Source organism: Streptopelia decaocto, assembly GCF_964273445.1.
Source record: "Streptopelia decaocto genome assembly, chromosome: 2".
Taxonomy (NCBI): domain Eukaryota; kingdom Metazoa; phylum Chordata; class Aves; order Columbiformes; family Columbidae; genus Streptopelia; species Streptopelia decaocto.
Window position 1 is genome coordinate 90,941,433 of NC_138655.1, and position 24,304 is coordinate 90,965,736.

General features: G+C 41.3%; 1 protein-coding gene across 3 annotated transcripts in view; it reads left to right on the plus strand.

Annotated features, from left to right (window-relative positions):
- DSP (desmoplakin) overlaps positions 1–20,872 on the plus strand; it is a gene marked incomplete at its 5' end in the record, with an annotated part of 39,213 nt that extends 18,341 nt beyond the window's left edge. Inside the window, 16 exons of one of the 3 annotated variants that reach the window (XM_082045768.1) lie at positions 107–202; positions 449–574; positions 1,538–1,690; positions 3,630–3,784; positions 4,176–4,302; positions 4,814–5,040; positions 5,563–5,743; positions 6,550–6,716; positions 7,002–7,140; positions 8,510–8,703; positions 9,546–9,708; positions 10,729–10,812; positions 11,676–11,783; positions 12,400–12,498; positions 13,327–15,618; positions 17,169–20,872. In XM_082045768.1, the coding sequence (XP_081901894.1) occupies positions 107–202; positions 449–574; positions 1,538–1,690; positions 3,630–3,784; positions 4,176–4,302; positions 4,814–5,040; positions 5,563–5,743; positions 6,550–6,716; positions 7,002–7,140; positions 8,510–8,703; positions 9,546–9,708; positions 10,729–10,812; positions 11,676–11,783; positions 12,400–12,498; positions 13,327–15,618; positions 17,169–20,363 (7,506 nt within the window). In that variant the 3' untranslated portion in view covers positions 20,364–20,872. Of the gene's footprint in view, positions 1–106; positions 203–448; positions 575–1,537; positions 1,691–3,629; positions 3,785–4,175; positions 4,303–4,813; positions 5,041–5,525; positions 5,744–6,549; positions 6,717–7,001; positions 7,141–8,509; positions 8,704–9,545; positions 9,709–10,728; positions 10,813–11,675; positions 11,784–12,399; positions 12,499–13,326; positions 15,619–17,168 lie in introns of all 3 variants that reach the window. The other 2 variants (XM_082045769.1, XM_082045767.1) reach the window with 2 other exon arrangements.
- Between the last annotated feature and the right edge of the window lie 3,432 nt (positions 20,873–24,304).

Sequence of the window (24,304 nt, forward strand, 5' to 3'; positions counted from 1 at the left end):
TTTTTCATTTGCATTTATGTGGAGCATAAATAGTTTTGCTTGAGTCTAGGTATGGGACAGAGATAAGTATGGTGGTTCGAGTTCTGTATGTTACTATTTTTGTTAGGCCTACATGGATACATTACAAACTCAGTGGAGCTGGATTCTTCAGATCACGAAATGCATTGATGTTCATCTGAAAGAGAATGCAGCTTACTTTCAGGTGAGTAGTGACGTGGAGAACTCACACTACTTTTGTTATAAATGTGAATCCCATCACAGATATTTTTTTCTGTGCCAAAATCTTTCTAAATCCGTGCACAATTATGCATAACACACTGTTACCGTGTTGTAAATGCTACCATTCTGCCAGATGTGAACTGGGATTTCTCATTAAAGAAATCCATTTATTTTTAGCAGACATTTTTAAGAGCTGTGTACAACTGAAATCACAACTTTTCTCCTGTAGTTCTTTGAAGAGGCCCAATCCACGGAGAGCTACCTGAAAAACTTACAAGACTCCATCAGAAAGAAGTTCATCTGTGATAAGAGCATGTCACTGCCAACTTTGCTGGAGCAGATCAAAGAGCTGGAGGTACTGCCACAGCCATCTGACAGGCTGCGTTCTGCTTTCCTTGGAAGTCAGTTGCCCTCTTCAAATACCAAAAGTAAACCCAGGTGTATTGTGATGTTCAAATACAGAACTGTATGAACTTGAAACCGTGAGGGTATATTCCTGCCCATTTCTTAGGAGAGCCTACAGATGGATCAGTGTTGTTTTAACCTGTGTAATACTGTTTGGGAACTCTGATTTCTTTTTAAATTTGGAATGAGCCCAACAAATTACAAAGTTCCTGACATGATAACACATTATAAAAAGGGAAGATTTTCATTCATAAGTGGCAGAATAGATTTTGCCTTGAAGGATAAGTACATTTAATAAATGATTCATCATGTCATTATATCACTGTAGTCTCTTTGAAAGGACTTAACTCAGCTTTTTAGCTAACTAGTTACTCATCATGAATTAGGTACTACAATTCCAAAGTGAATATAGTGCAGAAAAAATGCCCGGTGATGTGAAAGGGCAATTGATGAAGTCAGGTTCAAGAGTGTAGCTATTACTTTTTTTTGTTAGAATTCATGTTGTAATAGATTCTATTTATTATTGTGTTTCTTACAAGCCACTTTAGCCACATTGCAGATCTGTATGAAAAGCCTGCTCTGCGAGTTTTGTAAAATTTTCAGCTTGCCAGAGCTGCAAAGATACTTAGTTTGGTGCTTCTGTTTTTTGGTGTTTTTTTTTTTTTTTTTTTTTTTTTGTGTGTGTGTGTGTGTGGTTTTTTTTTGGTTTTTTGTTTTTGTTTTTTTTTTTTAACTGCAGTTTTACATTATAGTCCATTTACATTATAGTGCATTTACATTATAGTCCAAAGATTCATCCCACTGGAGCTAAGGGAAGTTTGCCTATCGCAAGCTCCCACTCTTAAGAAAGCAGTGGGAAGTAGAAGTGGTTTCTTCTTAGAATTAATTTTTAACATGCAATTGATTGTTGCAGAATGAACGAGAGAGAATTCTTGAATACAAGAGACAAGTGCAGAGTTTGGTGAATAAATCCAAGAAGATTGTACAGCTGAAGCCACGCAACCCAGACTACCGAAGTAACAAGCCCATTATCCTGAAGGCTTTGTGTGACTACAAACAGGATCTGGTATTGTATTCCTTTTTGGCTAAGAATGAACATCATGTAAACTAGGACATGGCAAATAATTCAGTAAACAAACTGCTGAGATGATAGGTGTAACCCCTTTGTCTGCTTTTGGTCAACATTTAAATTTCTTGGACAAAAAAGTCCTGACTTTCTTGCGATTATGAATAAAGCTAGGTTCTAGTTGGCTAATAAGTCTAGTCAAAATTGTTAGTCCATTAGACAGTATTACTACTCATAGTTCAAATTAGCATGGGAAAGTCTCTTTGATAATAGGGTTAAAGTTCTACAGATGCTTCACTGCATCTACACCTTTTTTTGTGTGTGTGATTACTCATTTTTTCAGTGTCCCTCTGTGTCCTTAGGTCAACACTTCATCTAACAAAAAGTGAGAAGTATACAGTGCGTCATTGGTATCCCCAGTTTTTTGCTGGATAGAGTATGACATTGATGATGATGTTTCTTCTTCCTCATCAGTACTGGGGCTGCTTGGGTTTATTTCTGTATTTTTTCTTAACAGTAGGCTTAGAAGTGTTTTTAGCCTGTGTGCTCTTCTTCTTCAATGGTTCCAAACTACCCAGTTTTTCTGTTCTGTTATCTGTAACACTTGTTTTACCTGATTCACTAGGTTGCACTCCTATTGTGACCAGTAATTGACCACTGTGATTTGTGTTTATGATCTGAGGTTTCTGCTATCCACTCTGTCTGCACTTTTCCATACCACATTTTATTCCAGAGTCACAGAAGTTCAGCCCACACAGAGTAACTGTTTCTTGTTACTATAAGCAAAACTAAACAAATTTAGGCAATGGTTAGCTGACTGCTTGGCAATTGCTCTTACTTTAAGCAAGCTAAATTCTGCTCAGATGAAGCAGACAATTCTGGAGCCACTTCATGCAAAGCCCATGGCCTTTTACTAGTTAAGGCAAAAATCCTACTTGCTGGCTGTAGAGGTGTGATGCAGGTAGAGTCCTGTCAAGATAAATGACAGGAGCCTCCCACTCTTGGATGTGAGTGGGTTGTAACCTGCACTGTGGCTGCTCATTGTTAGGATTTCTGGCAGATGGGGCTGCTGGATCTAGCTCTGCCACACTCACTCCCAGTCCCATCACTGAGCATCCTTATGCCTCCAGCTCACTGGCTTACAGCCATGTGTGATTGCACAGTTTACTGTGGTCATGTGTCCACATTGAGTCTTTGATGTTTGTCATGATAAGCCTCAAGTCTGATGATCAGCCAGACTGGCTCAGAGTGTTCTGTGGCTCTCACTTGTTTTTCCTGTGTTTTCTTCACATGGAAACCATATTCAGGCAGAAGGGGTTGATCTGTACTGGTCTTCCCCCAGTATGAAGCCAAGATGCACATCCAGACCTGGCAGCTGGGGAGCACTCCCACTTCTGTGATCTAGCCACTGTTCCTCAGGCAAGGCGCTTGGCCTGGTGCCTTTGGGTTAGGGGTCAAGAGCAAAACACATCTGCTCACCTCACTTGTGAGGAAAAGTTGAGAGAACTGGGTTTGTTCAGGCTTGAGAAAAGAAGGCTTAGGGAAGACCTTATCACCATGTTCCCATATTTAAAGAGTGGCTGCAAAGATGGAGACTCCCTTTTTACAAGCAGTCACAGGGAAAATATGAGTGGTAATAGGTACAAGTTACACCTGGGGAGATTCCGATTGGACACGAGGGAAAGTTTTCACAATGAGAACAATCAGCCATTGGAATAATCTCCCTAGGGAAGTGGTGGATTCCCCAACATAGGACACTTAAGATTCAGGTGGACAGGGTGCTGGGCTATCTTGTCTAGACTGTGGTTTTGCCAAGAAAGGTTGGACCAGGTGATCCTTGAGGTCCCTTCTAGCCTGGTATTCTGTGATTCCTTGTGTGTCTCTCCTACAAACTCCATCTTACTTAACTAAAGAAAAAAATGTTTTGCATTCCTTACAGAAAACGGTGCGCAAAGGAGATGAATGTATCCTGAAGGACAATAATGAGCGCAGCAAGTGGCTGGTGACCGGCCCTGGAGGAGTGGATATGCTGGTGCCATCTGTTAGTCTTATCATTCCACCCCCCAATCCATTAGCCGTGGATCTTGCTACCAAGTGAGTTGCTGCCTGGGTTTGGACACCTACCACTGGGAGCAGATAGAGTTTGCTCAAAATAGCAATGAGCCACAAAATCTGGTCTGTGCCTTGATTGGACTGTCCACTCACCCTGTAAGGATGGGGCATTAGAGACTAGACACTTGACTTGAGGAAATTCACTTCAGTGAAGCTTCCTAGGATTTAGGTTGGGATCTAAAAATATTTGAAACTTAACTTTTACAAGGTTTTTCTCATCTCTAATAATGGAAGTCATAGAAAAATAGACTTTCAAGATGTAGAGAACAAGTCTTAACACAGTCCACATCTGGTGGAGGTTTCTTGGGATGTTCTGTAGCTATATTACAAGGACAGACATGTTTTGACCATGGAATTTCTTTTCTCATTTCAGAATTGAGCAGTACTATGAAGCTATTTTAGCTTTGTGGAACCAGCTGTATATCAACATGAAGAGCCTGGTATCTTGGCATTATTGCATGATTGACATTGAGAAAATCAGAGCGATGACTATTGCCAAGGTAAGACTCCAGCTGGCCTTACCTGTAGACCAGGGACATCCATGACCTGGCCTCTGCTGTCCCAAACAGTGCTTTCTGTGTCTTGTGCAGATTCATGTTCTGCAAAACTATGGGCCTTCCTTTTGCTGGGTTGCACAGTTAGTTATAGAAGAAAGTTGTTGTCTTATTAAAGGAGAAGCAAAGCGCTTTCCCATTCAAACATGTGGGTAAACAGGAAGATTAGCTAAGGGGATTTATTACATACTTGCTGTACTTGTTCCCACTATGCAAAGTTATGGATAGACAGACTAATCTTAAGTTATTAAATTATTATACCAAGAATACTTTAACTCAAAGGGCACTATTAGCACCATACCTTTAGAGGCAGCCCAGGTAGGTTTTATTCTAAACCACAATTCCTTTTTTTTTTTTTTTTTTAATATAGGTGTATTAGCTTGTTCCTTAATAATTAACTAGTCATAAAGCTTCCAAATTGCTCCTTTTTTCAAAATTATTTTCTTCCCCATTTCAGCTGAAAACAATGCGTAAGGAAGATTACCAGAAAATAATAACTGACCTAGAGATCCATTATCAAGAATTCCTCAGAAACAGCCAAGGCTCAGAGATGTTTGGCGATGAAGACAAACGAAAGATCCAGACTCAGTTCACTGATGCTCAGAAGCACTACCAAACCTTGATTATACAACTGCCCAATCAACCACGGCAGCCACAAACAGGTTTGTCATCCTCCTGCTTTTTGTAGAGATTGAACTGCTTTGGTTTCTTTGTTCAGAGGGTGGATGGTGATGCATTCTTTTTCTGTGAAAATATTCTTGTAAACATATGAATGGAAACATGTTCAAGAATTGGACTGCTGTCTCCCAGCATAACAAAACTGGCCATGCACAGGGAAGAGTATGTTTTATTCTTCCTTCCTTTGGTGTGAATCTGGAAATAGTCCTCCAAAGTTCATGGAACTTGCTGTGGAAAAAGGAGGAATTTAGTTCATCTGTCTTCATTTATTAGGAAGCAAAATCTCACTGCTGCCTTTCAGGAAGTAAGTTTGTGGTTTTATGAAGGAGTGATTTCATTTCTTGAAACAGTTGCGTAAGGGCCCAGATCCTCAACCTGTTCTCAGTTCTACAGATCAACTCAGTGCTTTGTTCACTTGGGCAGTACATTGATTTTCTGTATGTCAGTGCCCAGTTCTCTGGCAGTTGACATTTACTCAATTCATTTTACAGTGGTCCCAACTGAGTGCTGTCCTGTGAATTCCTCAAGCACCATTATTGTTAACGAGAGAAACCGAGAACATGAGAAGCAGGAGGCCTGGCTGCTGATGGAGCTTCAGAAACTGCGGCGTCAGATTGAAGCTTCTGAGATTCGGATGGTTCAAAAAACTCCTCTTGGAGTGGATCAAGGGGCTGTGCATGACTTTTCAGTCAGAATAAAGGATTTAGAGGTAACTGTGAATGTTTTTCTTTGAGCATCTCAAGCTCAGCATGACTCTGTGCCACAGAGCATACTGCATTTGTGTTTCTGGTCAGCTGGGAAGGACACACATCCTGTGCAGAAAATTCTCAGTTGGAAGCTAATAATGATTATTTGGATTGGAGTTTAGCTCCTAAGTAGAAAAAGTTGACTCTTGGATTTTAGAAGTCAAATTCTGTCAAGCAAAGAATACAGAAAGCCTGATGTCAAGTGGACCTGAGCTCGTGTTAAGCCTCATCCAGGTTAATGCACTATTAAAATCCTTTTGCACAGACCTCTTTTACCATCTGCCTCTGAACTGCTGTCTGTGGGATGCAGAGTGATTACATGAGGCTTACAGACCTGCTCCCGCTCTCATTTCTTAAGATCTGAAGGGAGACTGGAGGGAGGAGATTAGTAAGAAAAGAGAACAGGTTCAGCATATGAGAAATTCCCCTGAGGCAATGATGAAGTTGCAAAGGTCTTAGGAGCAGAAGGACCTTGGCAAGTCTACTAAGTGCAGTAGGCAGCTGGCAGTAAAGTGCTCTGCTTTTGGCAAAGCTGAGTTTTGGAGTGGATGAAGTGCTCAAAAAGAAGTATTACCTGTTGTGGACTGTGTGCAGAAAAGAAACTGCCCAGTGTTACTTACATTGAAGAAAGCAAGCTCAGGCACCACTTCAGTCCTCAATCAAGCTGGTTAGATAAAAGCAGACTGGATAAGGAGACCAATTGCATATGTGCTGTAGGATGATCATTCAGCCATCAAAAATGTGTAAATTGGGCATTCTCTTTCCTTAGGGTGTGCAGAATGACTCTCAAATAATGGCTGAAACCCTCAATAAGCATAAGGACTTGCTGCCTAACTTCAGAGGCTCTGAGAAGTATGTGTACTTGCAGTCAGAGATAAGTGCCCTATTTCAAAAACTGGAAAATATTAATGGTGTTTCTGCTGGCTACTTAGACAGGTAAGAAAATTGAGGTTATAGCAATAAATCATGCACTTTCTTCCATAATTCTTAGTCCAGAAACATTATTTTCTGCAAATGATGTACGTGTGGATAGGAACAGACACTTATGTGAATTTCTTCTCTTTTCCGAAATACTTAAAAAAAAAGAAGTGAAAATAATGGGTATCACTGAAATTTCTTCTTTATTGTCTATTCTCTTTAACTAATGATCTGCGATTAATTAGAGATAGAAACTTTCCTGCCTCAGTCCATAACGGATTTGTTTTGTATTTTTTATTTTAGCTTGAATGCACTGAGGTGTCTGCTCCAGATTATTCTACAAACAGAAGATGTGATCAGAGTTTTTGAAGTCAGACTGTCTGAAGAGGAGACTGTTCCTTTGGATCTTGATAAAGTGGAGGCTTATCGGGCTTGTCTGAAGGTGAGAGGCCAAGACCCAAGGACACAGCAAGGCAAAATTCATAGCTGCCAGCACTGGTCTATTGAGCTGGGTGAAACCCTTCCGAAACCACAGGAGACTGAAATGCTGATCTTGTTGTATTTTATGACGTAGACATACAGTGCTTTTGCAAATTATTGGAAGGAATGTACATGTTACTACTTCCTCCATCCCCTGGTTGTTGCTGCCTCCACAGCAAAGCCAGTGATGTAGAATGTCTCCATGATGCATTGCGGTACAAAATTATCTGTATTTACTTGTATAACTTATGAAATGGGATTTGAAGGCAATACCTCCTTTCTTGCAAAAAGGCTTGTTAGTTGCCCTTGTTGTCATCTAGTTGTAACAAGTAAATTTGAGTATTACTGTGTGTCCCAGTTTTCACATAGAGTCCATTTCAAATCTTACAGTGTGAGCTATCCATCCTGTACAAGGGGAGCAGGCAAAGAAGAACTGCTATGCTGAGCACAAAGTTGGCTTGCAGAACAAGTCTTTATCAGGTGTTGAGCTGGTCCTTTTGAGCACTGAATGCCTTTGGGAGAATAGGGACTCTTTCATTCTTTCCTGTTCTCAGTCATAGTAGGGAAAACGTATGCAGAAGTGGAACACCACCAGGTTACCTTTTTATCATGTTAAATGAGAGCTGCAGTTCGGTTGCTGGGAATTGCTCTTAGCTGGTGTAAATCTGAGCTACGCACACACAAAAAAAGCTTGAGTGTATGATCAAAGGATCCAGTCATCCCCGTGCAAAGCAGACCACCCCCTGCACTGTGTATGCCATTTGGTGATACCCCACAGTATGCAAGCATGTGCATACAAACAAGTGTGTGTGTAAAGAAACATCTCCATGGAAGATGTTTATAAAAATGTAAACAGGAAAAAAAAAAAAAAGCTGTGCAAATGTTTTAGATAACATTTAAAAACTGGATCTGTCAATCTTGAGGCTTCATTCCACAGCTGTTGCAAGTGCAGGAGTCTCTTATACTTCAGTGAAATTTTCTAGTCAATTGTTTCAGGAACAAGCAAGGCAGGCTCTTCCCTGTTTTTTTGGTAACTGCTCTACATAGTTTTGAGAAATTAAAATGTTACCTAAGAATATGAGAGCAGAGGGCTTCGGTTTAGCAAATTGTTTAAGAGTGAGTCTAAGTTTTAACACATTCTTGTCAAACTCTGTTTACCAAAGTAGGTGTTTCACTTTAACTATATTAAGTCCAGCTGACATCAGTGCACGTACCTTACTGAATTAGAATAAAAATCTTTAGATACCAACACACTGTGCACACTGTTGATGGTTAAATTTGAGTACTCTCTGAAGAACAAAATATATGACAGCATTTTGTTTTTTCTCCAGAAAATGAAAGCAGACCTAAACATGAAAAAGTCACTACTGAATGCCCTGGAAAATGAGCTGCAGAAAACACTTCAGATTCACTCACAGTCTTGCCAGTCATATACCCTGTATGACATGGACCTTGGAAAATTCAGTGACAAAGTTACCCAGCTAATAGACCGCTGGCAGAGAGCTGAAAAGCAGATAGATAACAGGTTTGCTCGTATTTCCTAACAGCTTCTTCCTTATTGCTATTGCTAAGACCATCCTAACAGTGAGTCTGAAAGAACTGATGTGCATGAATCATTACTTTCAGAGGACAAATGATGACTTTAGGGCAGTAAGAGTAGAACAACTGTGAGTAGGTTGAACACGCTTTAAAAGGTATTGTGTAAGACCAAGCAGGAAAATGTAGTTAGTCCTGTAAATGTATAACCTAAGTGCTAAGGAGTTGTTCTAATTTTTTTTAATTCTTGCTAAAGTTCTTGTATTAAGTACTTCCAGTCAGGATTTCCCCCCTCAAACAAAGCAACCATGCTGAATACCCTGTACCTGAGGGTTAAAAAAGTAACACTGACAATTAAGTAAAAAAATCACAATTATTTTTCTAATTCTTCATTGAACTGAAGGCATGTTCTGATTGCTTGTGGGTTTTTTTGGAGTGTTTGTTTATTTCGTTTTTACTTCAAGTCAAACTTTAGTCCCATTAATAAAAATTTACTGGTTGCTGCTTGTTTTGGTGTAAATTTAAAACGAGAACTGAAGTCAGTGAACTTGGTTCTTACCACTGCAGAGTTTTATCCATCCCTTGCTTAGTTGACAGGAAGTGCCAGCCTCTGTATATTGCGGACTTACTCAGAAGTGAGGCACTAAAAACACATGTTGGGTGACTAATAACCAGTACAATTCTCATATATTTGAAATTTTTGTTCAGAATCTCCTTTTAGAGCTTCCCATAGTTTTACCTAGTTTATTACTGTCTTATTTCTGAAAAATATTTAAAGAGTGAGAAAGAGAATGCACTTTCAATTTTGACAGTTTTCCCTCTGTTTTCTAGATCATGGGATTTAGAAAGGCAAATCAAACAGCTGAAAACTTACAGAGATCTCTACCAGGCTCTGTGCAAATGGATCGGTGATGCCAAGCGCAGGCAAGATTCTATTGAGTCCATGAAGCTGTGTGATTGCAACACAATCATGAGATATCTACATGATCAGAAGGTATGCAGCACCTGAATGAGTTGTCTTCGGTTATCTGGATTTTAAATTGTTTTGCTGTTCAGAAAATATCTGTATCAATGCAGTCATAGAATCATAGAATGCTAGGGATTGGAAGGGACCTCAAAAGATCATCTAGTCCAATCCCCCTGCCGGAGCAGGAACACCCAGATGAGGCTACACAGGAATGTGTCCAGGCGGGTTTTGAATGTCTCCAGAGAAGGAGACTCCACAACCTCCCTGGGCAGCCTGTTCCAGTGTTCTGGCACCCTCACTGAGAAGAAGTTTCTTCTCAAGTTTAAGTGGAACCTCTTATGTTCCAGTTTAAACCCATTACCCCTTGTCCTACCATTGTTTGTCACCGAGAAGAGCCTGGCTCCATCCTCATGACACTCACCCTTTGTATATTTGTAAACATTAATAAGGTCACCCCTCAGTCTCCTCTTCTACAAACTAAAGAGACCCAGCTCCCTCAGTCTTTCCTCATAAGGGAGGTGCTCCACTGCAATACAGTGGCCTGTTTTGAATTATGAAGTACACAAGCTACCAAAAACCACCAGATGTCTAAAACGCAGGAGAGAGGAAATATTATTATCCTCATTTTCTGTCAGCACTGCTACAGATTATGAGCAAGACCAGTTTTGACTCCTACACAATCACTGACACTTTTACACATCAGCTTTGAATTAAATCAAGGGACTGTATGGTGGTGTAACTCATGTGGCAAATAGTAGCACAAAAATAAAAAGCGAGGAAATACATCTAAGCTAAAGTCAATGAACTCTCCCTCCCCAGCTCTGAGGCTTGCTCAGTTGCTAGGTGTTCTTTCTGAGAATAACCTTCTCATGCACAGAGAGCTTGCCATTATGAAAACTGCACGGCTACAGGTCATTTCAGGTCTCAGCCTGTGGGATGGCAGTGGTCTCATCCTGCAGGTGCCTTCTGCTGGAGGCAGCATGTACAGGAGGAAATACTGGGAAATCCCGAGGGACTGCTTCACAGCTCACTTTTTTTTCTTGACAGAACTTGCACAGTGAAATCTGTGGGAAGCGAGACAAAGTTGAGGAGCTTCTCAAGCATGCAGATCAGTGCTCAGCTGCAATTAAGGTACTTGGATTTCAGCATTTTTATGGGGTGTGGTTTTTCATGGTCAGGCGCATCCCATTGTGTCTACTCTGCTGGCAGGTGAAATGTCAGCTCCCTGATGTGTGTGTGTGTGCAGAAATTCCTGGGCTGAAGCACTTGTGTGTACAAAATATAATAAAAGCAATTTGAGTACTTGCTACCTGAAGACCACAGGATGATGCAGGAGATACCAGTGAGAGCTTCTATTCAGGAGAATCAAAGCCTTCTTCTGGCCAGGCCAAACGTTCCAGTTCACATGTTAAAAAAATAAGGGAGTAGAGAACAGATTGTTAGCTTAAGAATTAGGTCTAAATAGGATCTGGTCTGGGAGGCAAGACAAATGCTGATTAGCAGGAGGAATGGTGTGCAATAGCCATGAAAGCCAATAAAATATACAGGGATGCGGTCTTTTCATTTTTATGTCACCTTTATATCCGAGCTTTCTCCAGCTCAATCTTACTTTCTGTGACAATGATCTTACTATATGCATGATATGGCATATGTGACATGAAAGAGGTGCAGAGATAGTTATTTCTGGTGAAGTTTTGTTTGATAACAGTACCTAGAGCAGTTGCTCCCGTGAATCTTTTTCAGCTCTGGGTAGCCCTCAACTAACAGAAACACATATGTTCCCATTTTTTGTAAAATGTTTTTTTTCTTTTTCCCTTTGTCGTTCTCCTCTGTGAGTCTCGACATAGCCAGAGTTATAAACAAGGGAAAATGTAGCTTTTTATTAAAAAAAAAAACAAACCCCAAAGTTTAATTTGCATTTTGGGAAATCCAGATTCCCAGAGAGATCCTTGGCAGTTGCTAAATGGGTCTTGCCTCTCCCTGTTGTTTTACAGGATTATGAACTACAGGTTGCTTCCTACAGTTCTGGATTAGAAACATTGCTCAACATACCTATCAAGAAGAGTGTGGTTCAGTCTCCTGCAGTGCTGATTCTACAAGAGGTATTGCTCTTTTCTCCCCATCAGTCTTTTGAATACATTTGTTTTTCCGTGTGAGCCATTGTGAGTCATGTCCAGGTGTATTTGAATAATTAGCACTGTCATTGGTAATGTGTGCTAAGCACATAAACACAAGGAATTAGTGCAGAATAGTCACTGTGCTGTAAAATCATACTTGGGCTCAGTAGATTAGCCCTTAAAAATTTGCCTCATTCCTATTCAATGTCCATTGTATACATACTGTGAGAAAGTAGGATTCATGCCCGAAGTGGTTTAGGTACTTTCAACCTGGGAACTAACCACTATTAAAAGTTTAACTTAGATTACTTGTGACTGTCAGACAGGAAGAGCATGATGAACCAGGGGATGAAGACTTGGATTTAATATCACATCAGCCATGGGGGAAAATAATCTTGAAAAAGAAGGTGTGGGTTTATCAGAAGGGAGAATTTATACATCTAGGGTCCCCAGAAAGTTATCTGAATTTGTAAGGAGGATAACTCACTTTTTACTTGGTAAAGTGATGTTTTTCTCAAGTGCATTGAAATCCTTTCAGTGACCTGAGACAGGTATGTTCACTCTATAGTGCAAGCTGCTAACAATTCTCTTTCTTTTCAAGGCTAACGAGGCTCAGTCTCGTTACATAGAGCTTCTTACAAGATCAGGAGATTATTACAGATTCTTAAGTGAAATGTTAAAGAGCATGGAGGACTTGAAGGTAATCTTTTATTTTCTTTACCTTCTATTTTTATCACATGTTAGCAAGCTGTCGCTGCTCGAAGACTTTCTGCTTTATTACAGTGCAAAACAGCCCACCAAACAAAATCCCGAGATCAGGGGTGTCCCATGAAGGAAGCATATAAGCAGTTTCATGAACCATTTTTCAAAGAGTACAATATCTTGCCAAGTTACCTCTAAGGTCATATGTGAGGTGGAGAACACTGGACTTCTTGGCAAACAAGAGGTGCTCATCAAAGCATGGAGGAGGTCCTTCTCTGCCAATCACGGCCTTGACCTCAGTGAAAGCAGAGTTATCTCACTGCTGAAAACTTGCTCCTCATGGTTCAGGGGCCACACTTCATTTCAAACCATATCTGAAGTGTTTCAAATGGAGTAACTTCTGATTTGATACCATTCAGTGGAAACAGGTGCATTTAGGATGTCACATATATGGAATGTGAATCACCTGTTTGAATATTGTGGAGGTTCTAAAGAAGGCTATTTAGTACTTTTCTAGTGAACTCTTGTTACATCAGATTTTACTATCTGTACTGTATGTCCCTCCCCCCATCAAGTACCATTTCTCCTCCGAAAGTCATTATGCTGATTTCTGAATAACATTTGACTCTGAATAAATAAGGATTCAAGAATTTGTGTTGATGACATTAAGTAGGAAAGGATTTTGAGCTCTTATTGAAGCAGAGAAAAATAACCTTGAGTTGTCATTGTTACAAATGTGTGCTGTATTGCATGTGATGATTTTGAAACAGTTATCACAAGTGTTCAAGTGGGTTTTTTTGTTTGTTTTTCTACTATCATTTTGCAGATGAAAAACACAAAAATTGAACTTCTGGAAGAAGAACTTAGGCTTGCCAGGGATTCCAATTCAGAGACAAGCAACAAACATAAATTCCTGGAGCAAAATCTGCAGAAATACCAGATGGACGTTTCTCAACTCAAGGCGAAGCTGATGAGTTTGGAGGAGATGAAAAGACAAGCTGAAATGGATGGAAATTCTGCTAAGCAAAACCTGGACAAATGCTATGCCCAAATAAAGGATCTAAATGATAGAATAACCAGGCTGACTTATGAGATTGAAGATGAGAAAAGGAAAAGGAAGTTGCTGGAGGATAGATATGAGCAGCAGAAGAATGACTATGACCAGCTGCAGAAAACAAGACAAAATGAGAAAGACAGCCTTGGTTGGCAAAAGTTAGAGTCTGAGAAGGTCATCAAGGAGAAGGAGTACGAGATAGAAAGATTAAGAGTTCTTCTTCAGGACGAAGGCACACGGAAGAGGGAGTATGAAAATGAGCTGGCTAAGGTAAGAAACCAGTTTAGCGAGGAGATGAGTAATTTAAAGAACAAGTATGAAACAGAAATTAATATTAAGAAGACCACGATCCAGCAGATAGCTGCACAGAAAGATGATGATGCAAAAGGCCTCAGAGCCCAGGTTGACAGACTGACGAGAGAAAACAGAGACCTTAAGGATGAGATTGTGAGGCTGAACGATGCCATTCTGCAAACCACAGATCAACGAAGGAGAGCAGAAGAAGATGCTCTTCAGCAGAAGGCTTGCAGTTCTGAAGTGTCACAGCAGAAGCATCAGTTAGAGCTGGAGCTGAAACAGATCATTCAGCTTCGTGGCGAAGACAACTCAAGATACAAGCAGGCTCTCGAGGAGGCTGCCTCAACTATTCAGGATAAAACTAAGGAGCTGGAAAGGCTAAAGATTCAGCTTCAGGAAGAGGCTAAAAGCCGATGGGAACTTGAGAATGAATTGGCTAAGGTAAGGAACAGTTATGATGAGGAAATTATTAGTTTAAAAAACAAATATGAAACTGAGATTAATATCACAAAGACCACAATTCACCAGGTCACCATGCAAAAGGAAGAGGACACAAATAATTACAGAACACAGCTTGATAATGCCATGAGAGAAAACAGGAATTTATGTGAGGAAATTAGGAGACTGAAGAATACAATAAGTCAGACAACTGATAATCTGCGGAAAATAGAAGAGAATGCTCAACAGCAAAAGGCAGCTGGCTCAGAGCTGTCTCAGAAGAAACAGCAGCTGGAGATTGAGCTAAAACAAGTTATTCAGAGGCACTCTGATGAAAGCATGCGGTACAAACAGTCGCTTGATGATGCTTCTAAGACCATTAAGGAAAGAAACAAAGAGATTGAAAGGCTGAGAAAGTTGTTGGATGTAGAAACAAGTCAGAGAAAAGAAATAGAGGATGAGAACAGTCAGTTAAAACGAGTCCAGTTTGACCTGCAGAAAGCGAACACGAGTGCTACTGAGACAATTAACAAGCTGAGGATCCAGGAGCAGGAACTGACCAGACTGAAAATTGACTATGAAAGAGTCTCGCAAGAGAAAAAAGGCAGGGATCAAGAAAGTGCAAAGTTCCAGAGTACCGTAAAAGACTTGCAGATCCAGAAACATAAGCTGGAGGAGGAACTTTGCAGGCAGAATAAAAATTTAATGGAGGAGACATCCAGGAGGAAGAAACTGGAGGAGGAAATTGAAAGCATGAGGAGATCTCTCAGAGAGCAATCGGTTAAAATAACTAATCTCACACAGCAGATAGAGGAAGTGTCTATTGTAAAGAAGAGGAATGAAGATGACCTTAGACACCAAAGAGAAGTATTAGATGGTCATGTGAGAGAGAAGCAGAGATACATGGAGGAGATAAGAAAATGCACATCTGATATTGAGACTTTACGCCGTCAGTTGGTCCAAGAACAGGAGCAATTAAAACAGGCTCACCTACGAAATGAGCACTTACAGAAAACCTCTGAGGAAAAAAGCAAAAACTTGAATGAGTGCAAAATAGAAATTGAAAGGCTTCAGTCTCTCACTGAGAACCTAACCAAGGAACACTTGTTACTGGAGGAGGAGCTGCGAAATGTTAGATTGGAGTATGATGACCTCAGAATGGTCAGAAGTGAAGTTGATGAGAAAAATTCTGCCATTGCTGAACTAAAGAATCAGCTTCAGACGAGCAGCAAGCAAACCCTGGAACTTCAGGGCTTGATTAATGATTTACACAAAGAAAGGGAAAAATTGAGACAGGAAATTGAAAAATTCCAAAAGCAAGCTTTAGAGGTATTCACTCATATTTTGATCCCAGCTTTACTGTCTCTCACATATATAATTAATTACAGTGTCCATTTGAATCAACTTAATTCACACTTTGCTGTTTAAGTTCACTGTACTTGTGACTAATATCTCCTTTATGGCACTTGCCCTTGCTCATTTTTTTAAACAAAAATGGCAGGATTTGGCCACTTTCTTATCCTCTTTACTCCCTGGCAGCTGTACTAGGGAGCCATAAGCTGTCTTACCATCTAGCTGAGCCTTGCCCTCAGCCCTCGCCCCAGGAGAAACCCTGGGCCTGTGCCAGTCTCCACCAAACCGTGCTGGGGAAGAGGAGAGTACATGGAGTACCGCTGTGCTTTAGCTGTACCCTGCTGGCTGTGTGCTTCCTCAGGCTGTTTCAGCCAGGATGGGTAACGCAGTCCTTTGGGACTGACCCGAGTGCTATCACAGACTAAACCAGCTAAAAACCCCAGAACCAACAAGCTGTCAAAGTGCTGCTTAGCTGGGTAAGGTGTCGGCTACAGGTGAGGATTAAAGATGATGTTGTCAGCTGTACCCAAGGTACTGAAAGCCTGCATTTCATTGACTGTTTGGGGGATTTTTGTTCATAAGTCAGTAAGGGCATTTGCAAATTTTACCATTGGGCCTTATTTCTCAAACTTGAGGCGACAGCATAAACAAGTTAAAGAAAACATTTTTTCGTATTTAATTCTTCTGTCTGCCACTCTTTGAATATATACAAGTGAGCACTTGTAAAGATGTTTCTTTGCTTTCTCCTGTACTTGCCCTTTATATTTCTTTTCTCATTCCTATTCTCAGCTATTTTTCCTTCATTCAGTTTTTCTTTCCTTTATTTGAAAAACTTTAGTACTGATTTTTTAAAAAATTAACATTTAGGATTGTCTGACATCTGTGCATATATATATATATGCATGTATTACAAATATAACCTTATATTCTGTTTAATATGGACTACATACCAATGTGCATGCTTGTAGGTGTTTGTATATGTGTGTAGATATATGAAGACATCTAGTTAATTAAAATGTAAAGCAACACAGGTAAAATTGTTTGGAGTAACATGTGAAACTAATAGTAAACTGAAAACTGAGTAATATATTTCCTTTTTATCCAAGTATGACCAGTCCTTAGCTGACACAAATTCAGCCAGGTTAGTAGTACTGTGCCATGATACATCTGCTGAGCATCAGACTCTTAATGAGTCTTGAATGCTCTGTGTGTGCACAGATGTGCTGTGAGAAGTATTAAAAAGTTATAAAGAACTAACTAAGTCAGCAGAAAATCAAGGCTATGGGTAACAGAATGGAGTCTCCAGAGGTGCTAAAGACACTGTCAGTGAAGGGACAATGTACCTTCACTGGTTTATGCATATCCATTGTTTTGGGTAAGGCACTGCTACGACTAGAGTGTTTTCCAGTGGCAGCTTGCTGCAGGTTAAATGACAGGCTGAAGAGCATTTTAAGTGGAGAGCATAACTCTAAAGAGCTTAAACTCTAACCATCCTCTCTTGGTTTATTTCTTCTTTAAAACTGTAGGCATCCAATAGGATTCAAGAATCCAAAAATCAATATACTCACCTTATGCAAGAAAGAGAAACTTTGCTGATAAAAATGAGTGCTTTGGAGCAAGACAAAGCCAGGCTGCAGAGATTAGAAGAGGAGCTGAACCGCTTGAAAGTTACCCTGGAATCAGAGTCTCGTTTGAAGCAACGTCTGGAAAGTGAGAAGCAACAAATCCTGAATGACCTCAATCAGTGGAAGAGCCAGCACTCCCGAACAGAAGAATCCATGAGGAAGATCCAGTGTGAGAGAGAGAAGAGTGAGAGGGAGAAGAACAGCCTGAGGAGTGAGATTGAAAGGCTGCAGATGGAGATCAAACGGATTGAGGAGAGATACCGGTGCAAACTGGAAGAGACTGCTGTCAAAAGCCAGTCAGAATTGGAGTCTGAGCGTCTCAGGCTGCAAAGAGAGATTGAGAAACTCAAGCAACGCCCGTATGGGTCCCACAGATCTACGCAGACTGAAGAAGACTTTTGTATTGATGCCTCCAAGTTGCTGTTCAGTGGGCTGCGGAAGAAGATTACAGCGATGCAGCTGTATGAGTGTCAACTGATAGACAAACTCACACTGGATAAATTGCTGAAGGGGCAGAGGTCAGTGGAAGAAGTTGCGGCTGACATTGAACCCTACCTCAAAGGGGCAGGTGCTATTGCAGGAGTGTCTCTTTCGCCCAGGCAGAAGTACTCCTTCGTCGAGGCCAAACGGAATCAGTTGCTTACAGCAGAAAATGCAGTCCTGCTCTTAGAAGCCCAGGCAGCAACAGGAGGTGTGATAGACCCACACAGAAATGAGATACTAACAGTGGACAGTGCTATCGCCAGAGATCTGATCGACTTTGATGACAGAGAGCAAATCTATACAGCAGAAAAGGCTATTACAGGCTTTAAAGATCCTTTCTCCGGCAAAACCGTGCCAGTATCTGAAGCCATCAAGAAAAACTTGGTTGACAGAGAAACTGGGATTCGTCTGCTTGAAGCCCAGCTGGCTGTAGGAGGGATCGTTGATCCTGTCAACAGTGTTTTCCTACCCAAAGATATAGCATTATCTCGTGGCTTGATTGACAAAGACCTGTACAGGATCCTAAACAACTGCCAAGGCACTACAAAGAACTTCATTGATCCCACCACTAAAAAAGCAGTCACTTACATGCAGTTGAAGGAAAAATGTAGGATTGAAGCACACACTGGTCTGCTTCTCCTCCCAGTGCAGAAGAGGAGTATGTCATTCCAAGGGATCAGGCAGCCCGTCTCAGCAGATGCACTCCTCGAGGCTGGAATTATTAAGGAATCAACAAGGAATGACTTGGAAAGAGGTGCAATTACAGTGGAAGAAGTGAGTGAGAGAATTATTGATTTCCTTCAGGGCTCCAGCTGTATTGCTGGTATCTACAATGAGGCTACCAAAGAGAAACTTGGCATTTACCAGGCTATGAAAATCGGTTTGGTTAGACCGGGGACAGCCCTTGAACTCCTAGAAGCTCAGGCAGCCACAGGGTTCATTGTGGATCCTGTCAGCAATGTGAGGCTGACCGTTGAAGAAGCTTACAAAAGAGGCCTTGTTGGAATTGAATTTAAAGAGAAACTTCTCTCTGCAGAAAGAGCTGTCACTGGGTACAAAGACCCAGAAACTGGAAACATCATTTCTCTGTTTCAGGCAATGAACAAAGAGCTCATAGAGAGAGGCCATGGCATTCGTTTGCTGGAGGCCCAGATTGCTACCGGAGGAATCATTGACCCAAAAGAGAGCTACCGCTTGCCAGTAGAGACAGCCTACAAGCGTGGCTACTTCAATGAAGAGCTCAACCAGATCCTTAGTGATCCAAGTGATGACACCAAAGGGTTCTTTGATCCCAACACAGAGGAGAACTTGACCTACTTGCAGCTGAAAGAAAGATGCATAAAGGATGAGGAAACAGGGCTCTGCCTTCTGCCCCTGAGAGAGAAGAAGAAGGTGGTGCACACCTCGCAGAAGAACACCCTTAGGAAGCGCCGGGTTGTCATTGTAGATCCAGAAACAAACAGGGAAATGTCCGTGCAGGAAGCGTACAGCAAAGGCCTCATAGATTATGACACGTATACAGAACTAGCTGAACAAGAGTGTGAGTGGGAAGAAATAACTATTACAGGATCAGATGGTAGCAGTAGAGTAGTACTTGTTGACAGAAAAACAGGTAGCCAGTATGACATCCAAGATGCTATTGATAAAGGTCTGGTTGAGAGGAAATTTTTTGACCAGTACCGTTCCGGCAGTTTAAGCCTGACGCAGTTTGCAGACATGATTTCCTGCCGTAACGGCACTGACGAGGTGTTTCGGCATGAGTCGGTGACTCGATCTCCCACAGTGCTGAGTGTCAGGAGCTCCTCCTCGCTGATCAGGAGCGGTTCTTTCTCAGAGACCCCAGAAGAGTGCAGTCCTATTGCAGCCATATTTGACACAGAAAACTTGGAGAAAATCTCAATTTCGGAAGCTATACAGCGGGGCATCGTGGATAGCATCACTGGGCAACGCTTACTTGAAGCCCAGGCCTGCACAGGGGGCATAATATGTCCTACCACAGGCCAGAGGCTTTCGCTTCAGGAAGCTGCTGGTCAAGGCATCATTGATCAGGATATGGCCACGCGTCTCAAACCAGCCCAGAAGGCCTTCATAGGGTTTGAAGGCATAAAGGGTGGACGCAAGAGGATGTCAGCAGCTGAAGCAGTGAAGGAAAAATGGTTGCCTTATGAGGCTGGGCAGCGGTTCCTTGAATTCCAGTACCTCACTGGAGGTCTTGTGGACCCAGAAGTGCGTGGAAGAATAAGTACTGAAGAAGCCATTAGGAACGGATTGATTGATGGTCGTGCTGCCCAGAAACTGCAAGACACAAACAGCTATCCCAAAATTCTGACCTGCCCCAAGACCAAACTGAAAATATCCTACAAAGATGCAATGAATCGGTCAATGGTTGAAGACATCACCGGGCTTAAACTCTTGGAAGCAGCCTCCGTTTCATCTAAAGGCATATCCAGTCCTTACAATGTCTCCTCAGCACCTGGCTCGCGCTCTGGCTCTCGCTCTGGCTCACGTTCAGGCTCACGCAGTGGATCCAGGAGGGGAAGTTTTGATGCATCAGCAAGCTCTTCATATTCTTACTCATACTCAACCTTCAGCAGCGGGTCTATTGGGCGCTAATAACAAGTGAGGGAATGTGTCTGCATTTTAATATCATTTAGATTTTTCTATATCCCCTTTCCTAAAAAAAAAAAAAAATCCCAATAACAACAAAGAAACCCAAAGCAAAACCCTTAAGTCTTTTCTGGGTGTGTTCAATTTCTCTTCTGAAAAAGCTGTAAAATGCTTGAATGCACTTATGAAATACAGATTAGGGGACGCAAAAAGTCATGTTGTGAATTTTGAGTTTTGATTCCCATTTCCTTTTAGTGTTTGGATTTTAATTGATCTCTGTATATTTTAAATACTCTGTCATGTGCCTTCTTCTGTTATCTGTAACTGTCAACCCATAAGCTGATAACTGAGGTTTTAAAGTCTTGCGGTAGTTAATTTTTTCCATATAGACCCTTTTCAATTTGCTATTATGAAGAAAAGAGCTTAAAAATATGGACAGAAAATGCCTTTAATGTTGGTTTAGTATCTATACTATAACACAAAAAGCTCTGTCTTACATATGCTCTACTTCTCTGTTTGGCTAGCCATTTTCTTAAGTATAACTTGATGGCTATAAAGGGCTATTATTAGGCTGGGCTTTTGTTTTGCTGTTACTCATATATATTTTCTACTGTTTTGCTTGATTTCCATGTAACAAAAAAAAAAAAATCTAACTGCACCAACTGAGCTATTCTGAGCAATAAACTTTTCAAGTTTTAAAGTATTTGTTGTGTGCTTATTAAATTTAGCTGTGGACATTCTGGGTGGTACAGATGAGAGAACCATTTTAAAAAGTAGCAACAAGTGGCTTTATCATAAAAATAGTGTACAGACCCTTTATTTGTAATGATGCTGATCCATCAGTTTTATGAATGTGGACTTCTGATTTTGCATTTTCAGTAGGAAAATGAAGATAGCATCAATAATAGAAGCGGTGCTCTTAGGAGCAGAAAGCCTGTTTCTGCAGCTGGTTATAGGCCTGATGATGACCAAAACCATATTTCTTCTGCTTGTACTCCAGCCCATTGTCTCTGCAGCTACAAGGGACTGAGTCAGATTCTTCCTTACGCATCAGTGTAACTTTGGACAATGAGCAGAACAAAGATACAGTGATGGGGCTTAGCCAACCCATGTGGTAGCACAGGAGGATCTTTCAAAGTCTGAACAATCACCTCCTGTAATGTCTTGCCTTTTCTGTGGGCTCTTGAAAGCCTAAGCTGAGAAAATAGCAGGAGTATATCAGTGTTTACATGATGTCTTGCTGTCATACGTTCTACACAGGCTGTTGGCAGCCTGCTGGCTCCTTTTATCTGAGCTGGGCAAGCTCCTGAGATGAGAAACCAGAGTGCAGGACTAAAGGACCGCAGGATTAGAGGAGAAAAAAGTGGCCTGAAGGCATTTGAGCTACCATGAGCAGAAAATTATTTGTGTACTTCAAGATTTTCCTTTTCTAGTTGCCACACAGTGCAGATACCTCTGGGTAGGTACTATGTTCTTAGCCAGGTGATCACTTAAAAGAATTCAGTATGGTTTTAGACTGGTACTATAGAGCTTTAATGACAAACTATTAGCATAATTTGCTACTGCCTGAAATGAATTCTTTCTGTAAGTAGTTGAAAGTATTGCCTGAAATGCATACCTGCTTTTAGCCATGTTCTGTGTAGGAGCTCAGTCTGTCTATGAATTTTATCGGTTGCTATAGATAGAAGAAACTTAGCACAAACACTTATCACTGTTAATGATACTGCCTAATTTTTGTAGCATGTTCCTTTTCTATGGTAAGGAATGACATGGGTTTTGATACTGTTGTCTCTAGCTTCTAGCCTGAAAAGCATTTCCAGTGTTTTCTGTGTATAAAATCTCTGCCATACATAAAGCATCCTTAGTTATTGAACTAGGAAATTAAATGGGTTGGTACAAGTCCTTAGTTACTGGACTAGGAAATTAAGTTGGCTGGTATGAGACAGTGGAGACCTCTATACAGTAGGTGAGAAAGTGCAGCCCATTTCCTAGGAAACTCCACAGCTTCAGAGGTTTCTCTCTACAGCTGAAGTTCATTAGCTGTACCCTAGAGAAAGAGCAGTGTCTGAATGGCATTTGACTATTAGGGAGAAAGACCCCTGAAAAAAAAAATAAAAATCACTGCTTTATTTAATCCCAAGCTGTTTCTGCAGTTTTAAATGAGTCGGAGATTCCTGGGCTCTACAGTAAAACCGGTCATTACCAAAGGAAAGTCTGCTATTGGATGCATGCACCCCTGCAATTTTCATGGGCTGAGAAATCCCACACACTCATCGTGGGACTGGACTTATTAATACATTTTTTGCACAAGGTATTCCTGGCATCTCAGTAAGTGGTTCAAAACTCTGTCTTTACATACTATTTTTATTGCTCAGTCAAACTTTTGTGGTATTACAGTGGCCTAAATATAAGGTAATCTCACAGAAATGATGGCAATACTACTTTGTCCTTGCATACACTCTGGTGTGGTGTTAGTCAGTGGTGGCCTTACAGGGCCAGAGGTGTTTGGTGCAGGAGATGCAGCCTGAGTAGCAGCTGAACCAGTACAGGCAGCAGGTGAGGCAAGATACCAATAATGTGGGGTGCTAAAGAGATAAGTGGAGAATTTTCCTCCACCATAAAAAGGTGCTGAGGAAGGAGCTGAAGAACCTCCAGAGCTGGAGTTTGGTAGTTGCTGTGTGGAGGTCCACTAGCAGAGAGAAGCATAGCAGGTGAGTGTATCCAGAGGGGCAGGGTGTCCTGAAGCTGTAAGAGTGGTTTTTGTGGCAGTGCCTGGTGTTTGTGAGATAGGAGAGCTATGCCTGGGATCTGAAGAGTGGGCAGACTGAGGGGGTTTTTATGGTGTGATGTGCTGGGGGCACAGAGATGAGTGTAGGGCAGCTGCTGTGGATGTGGGGCAGGGTGTTTGTAGGGTTTGTAGCTCTTTTGCACTAAAGGTGAAGTGAACCTTTTTATACACTTTAAAAGAAAGACTGGTAACTTTGGATAATCTCTGGTGCTGAGGCAGGAACTCCTTAGTATTGAAAAGCTGGAACAGACTTGTTGGTCCAGCCTGTGGCTATAAGCACTTCCCTGTGAAGGAGGAGTGCAGGGCTGGGTTTACCCCTTCTAATTCATAGTCAGTCCTCTGAATTTGCTGTCTCCTGCTTCTTCCCTATGCCTTGGTGTAGGTGATGCTCACCCTGTTCAATGGCGAATGGGTGCCCAGTATGCTGACTTGACTACTATGGCTGGGGAGGGTTCAGTCATTAGCAGCATCAGCTCCCTAGAGAATTCAGCTTTGCTCTGAACAGGTTTAGAATTTGAGAGTTTTATTGACTGAGTTAATGGTCTTGATGTGAACTTGCTGTCCTTCAGCTTGCGGCTGGGAAATGATTGCTGCTTAGGATCTGAAGTATGTAAGTCGCCATGTGGATTGTGCAGCAGTGCTCAAGCCAGAGTTTTGTCTGTCTTATGCTATTTGGAAATGTGCACATGCCAGGGTTAATTAACAGCCTTATGAATATGAAAGAGGGGTAGGGAGACTTACAGAATAGCAACCATGTGACTTAGTGTAAAATTGTCTGAATTATTAAATTATAAGTATTGATGTGGAGGGTAGATTTCACTTGTGGTTTGGTGGGGAGTTTTTTGTGTGTTGTGTTTGTGGTGTTGTTTGTTTTTGTTTTTTATTCTAATTTCATGAGTTAGTCTATGAATTGCTATTTGGCCAAGTGTACATGAAGAACAGTCACTGAAGCCATGTGCTACCACAGCTCACTTGGGTGAGGCTGTAGAGAAAGGCTTTTGATCAGATCAATGTCATAGCTGCGGGAGGGAAGAGGGAGCTGGCTGTTGCTACCTTGTACTTGTTTATGGCTCTTGAATGTAAGGAAGGATAAACAACCAGTGGTAGAAACTGGCAGGCAGCTGCCTTTGTGTATGCCAGCTCTTGGCAACCATATGTG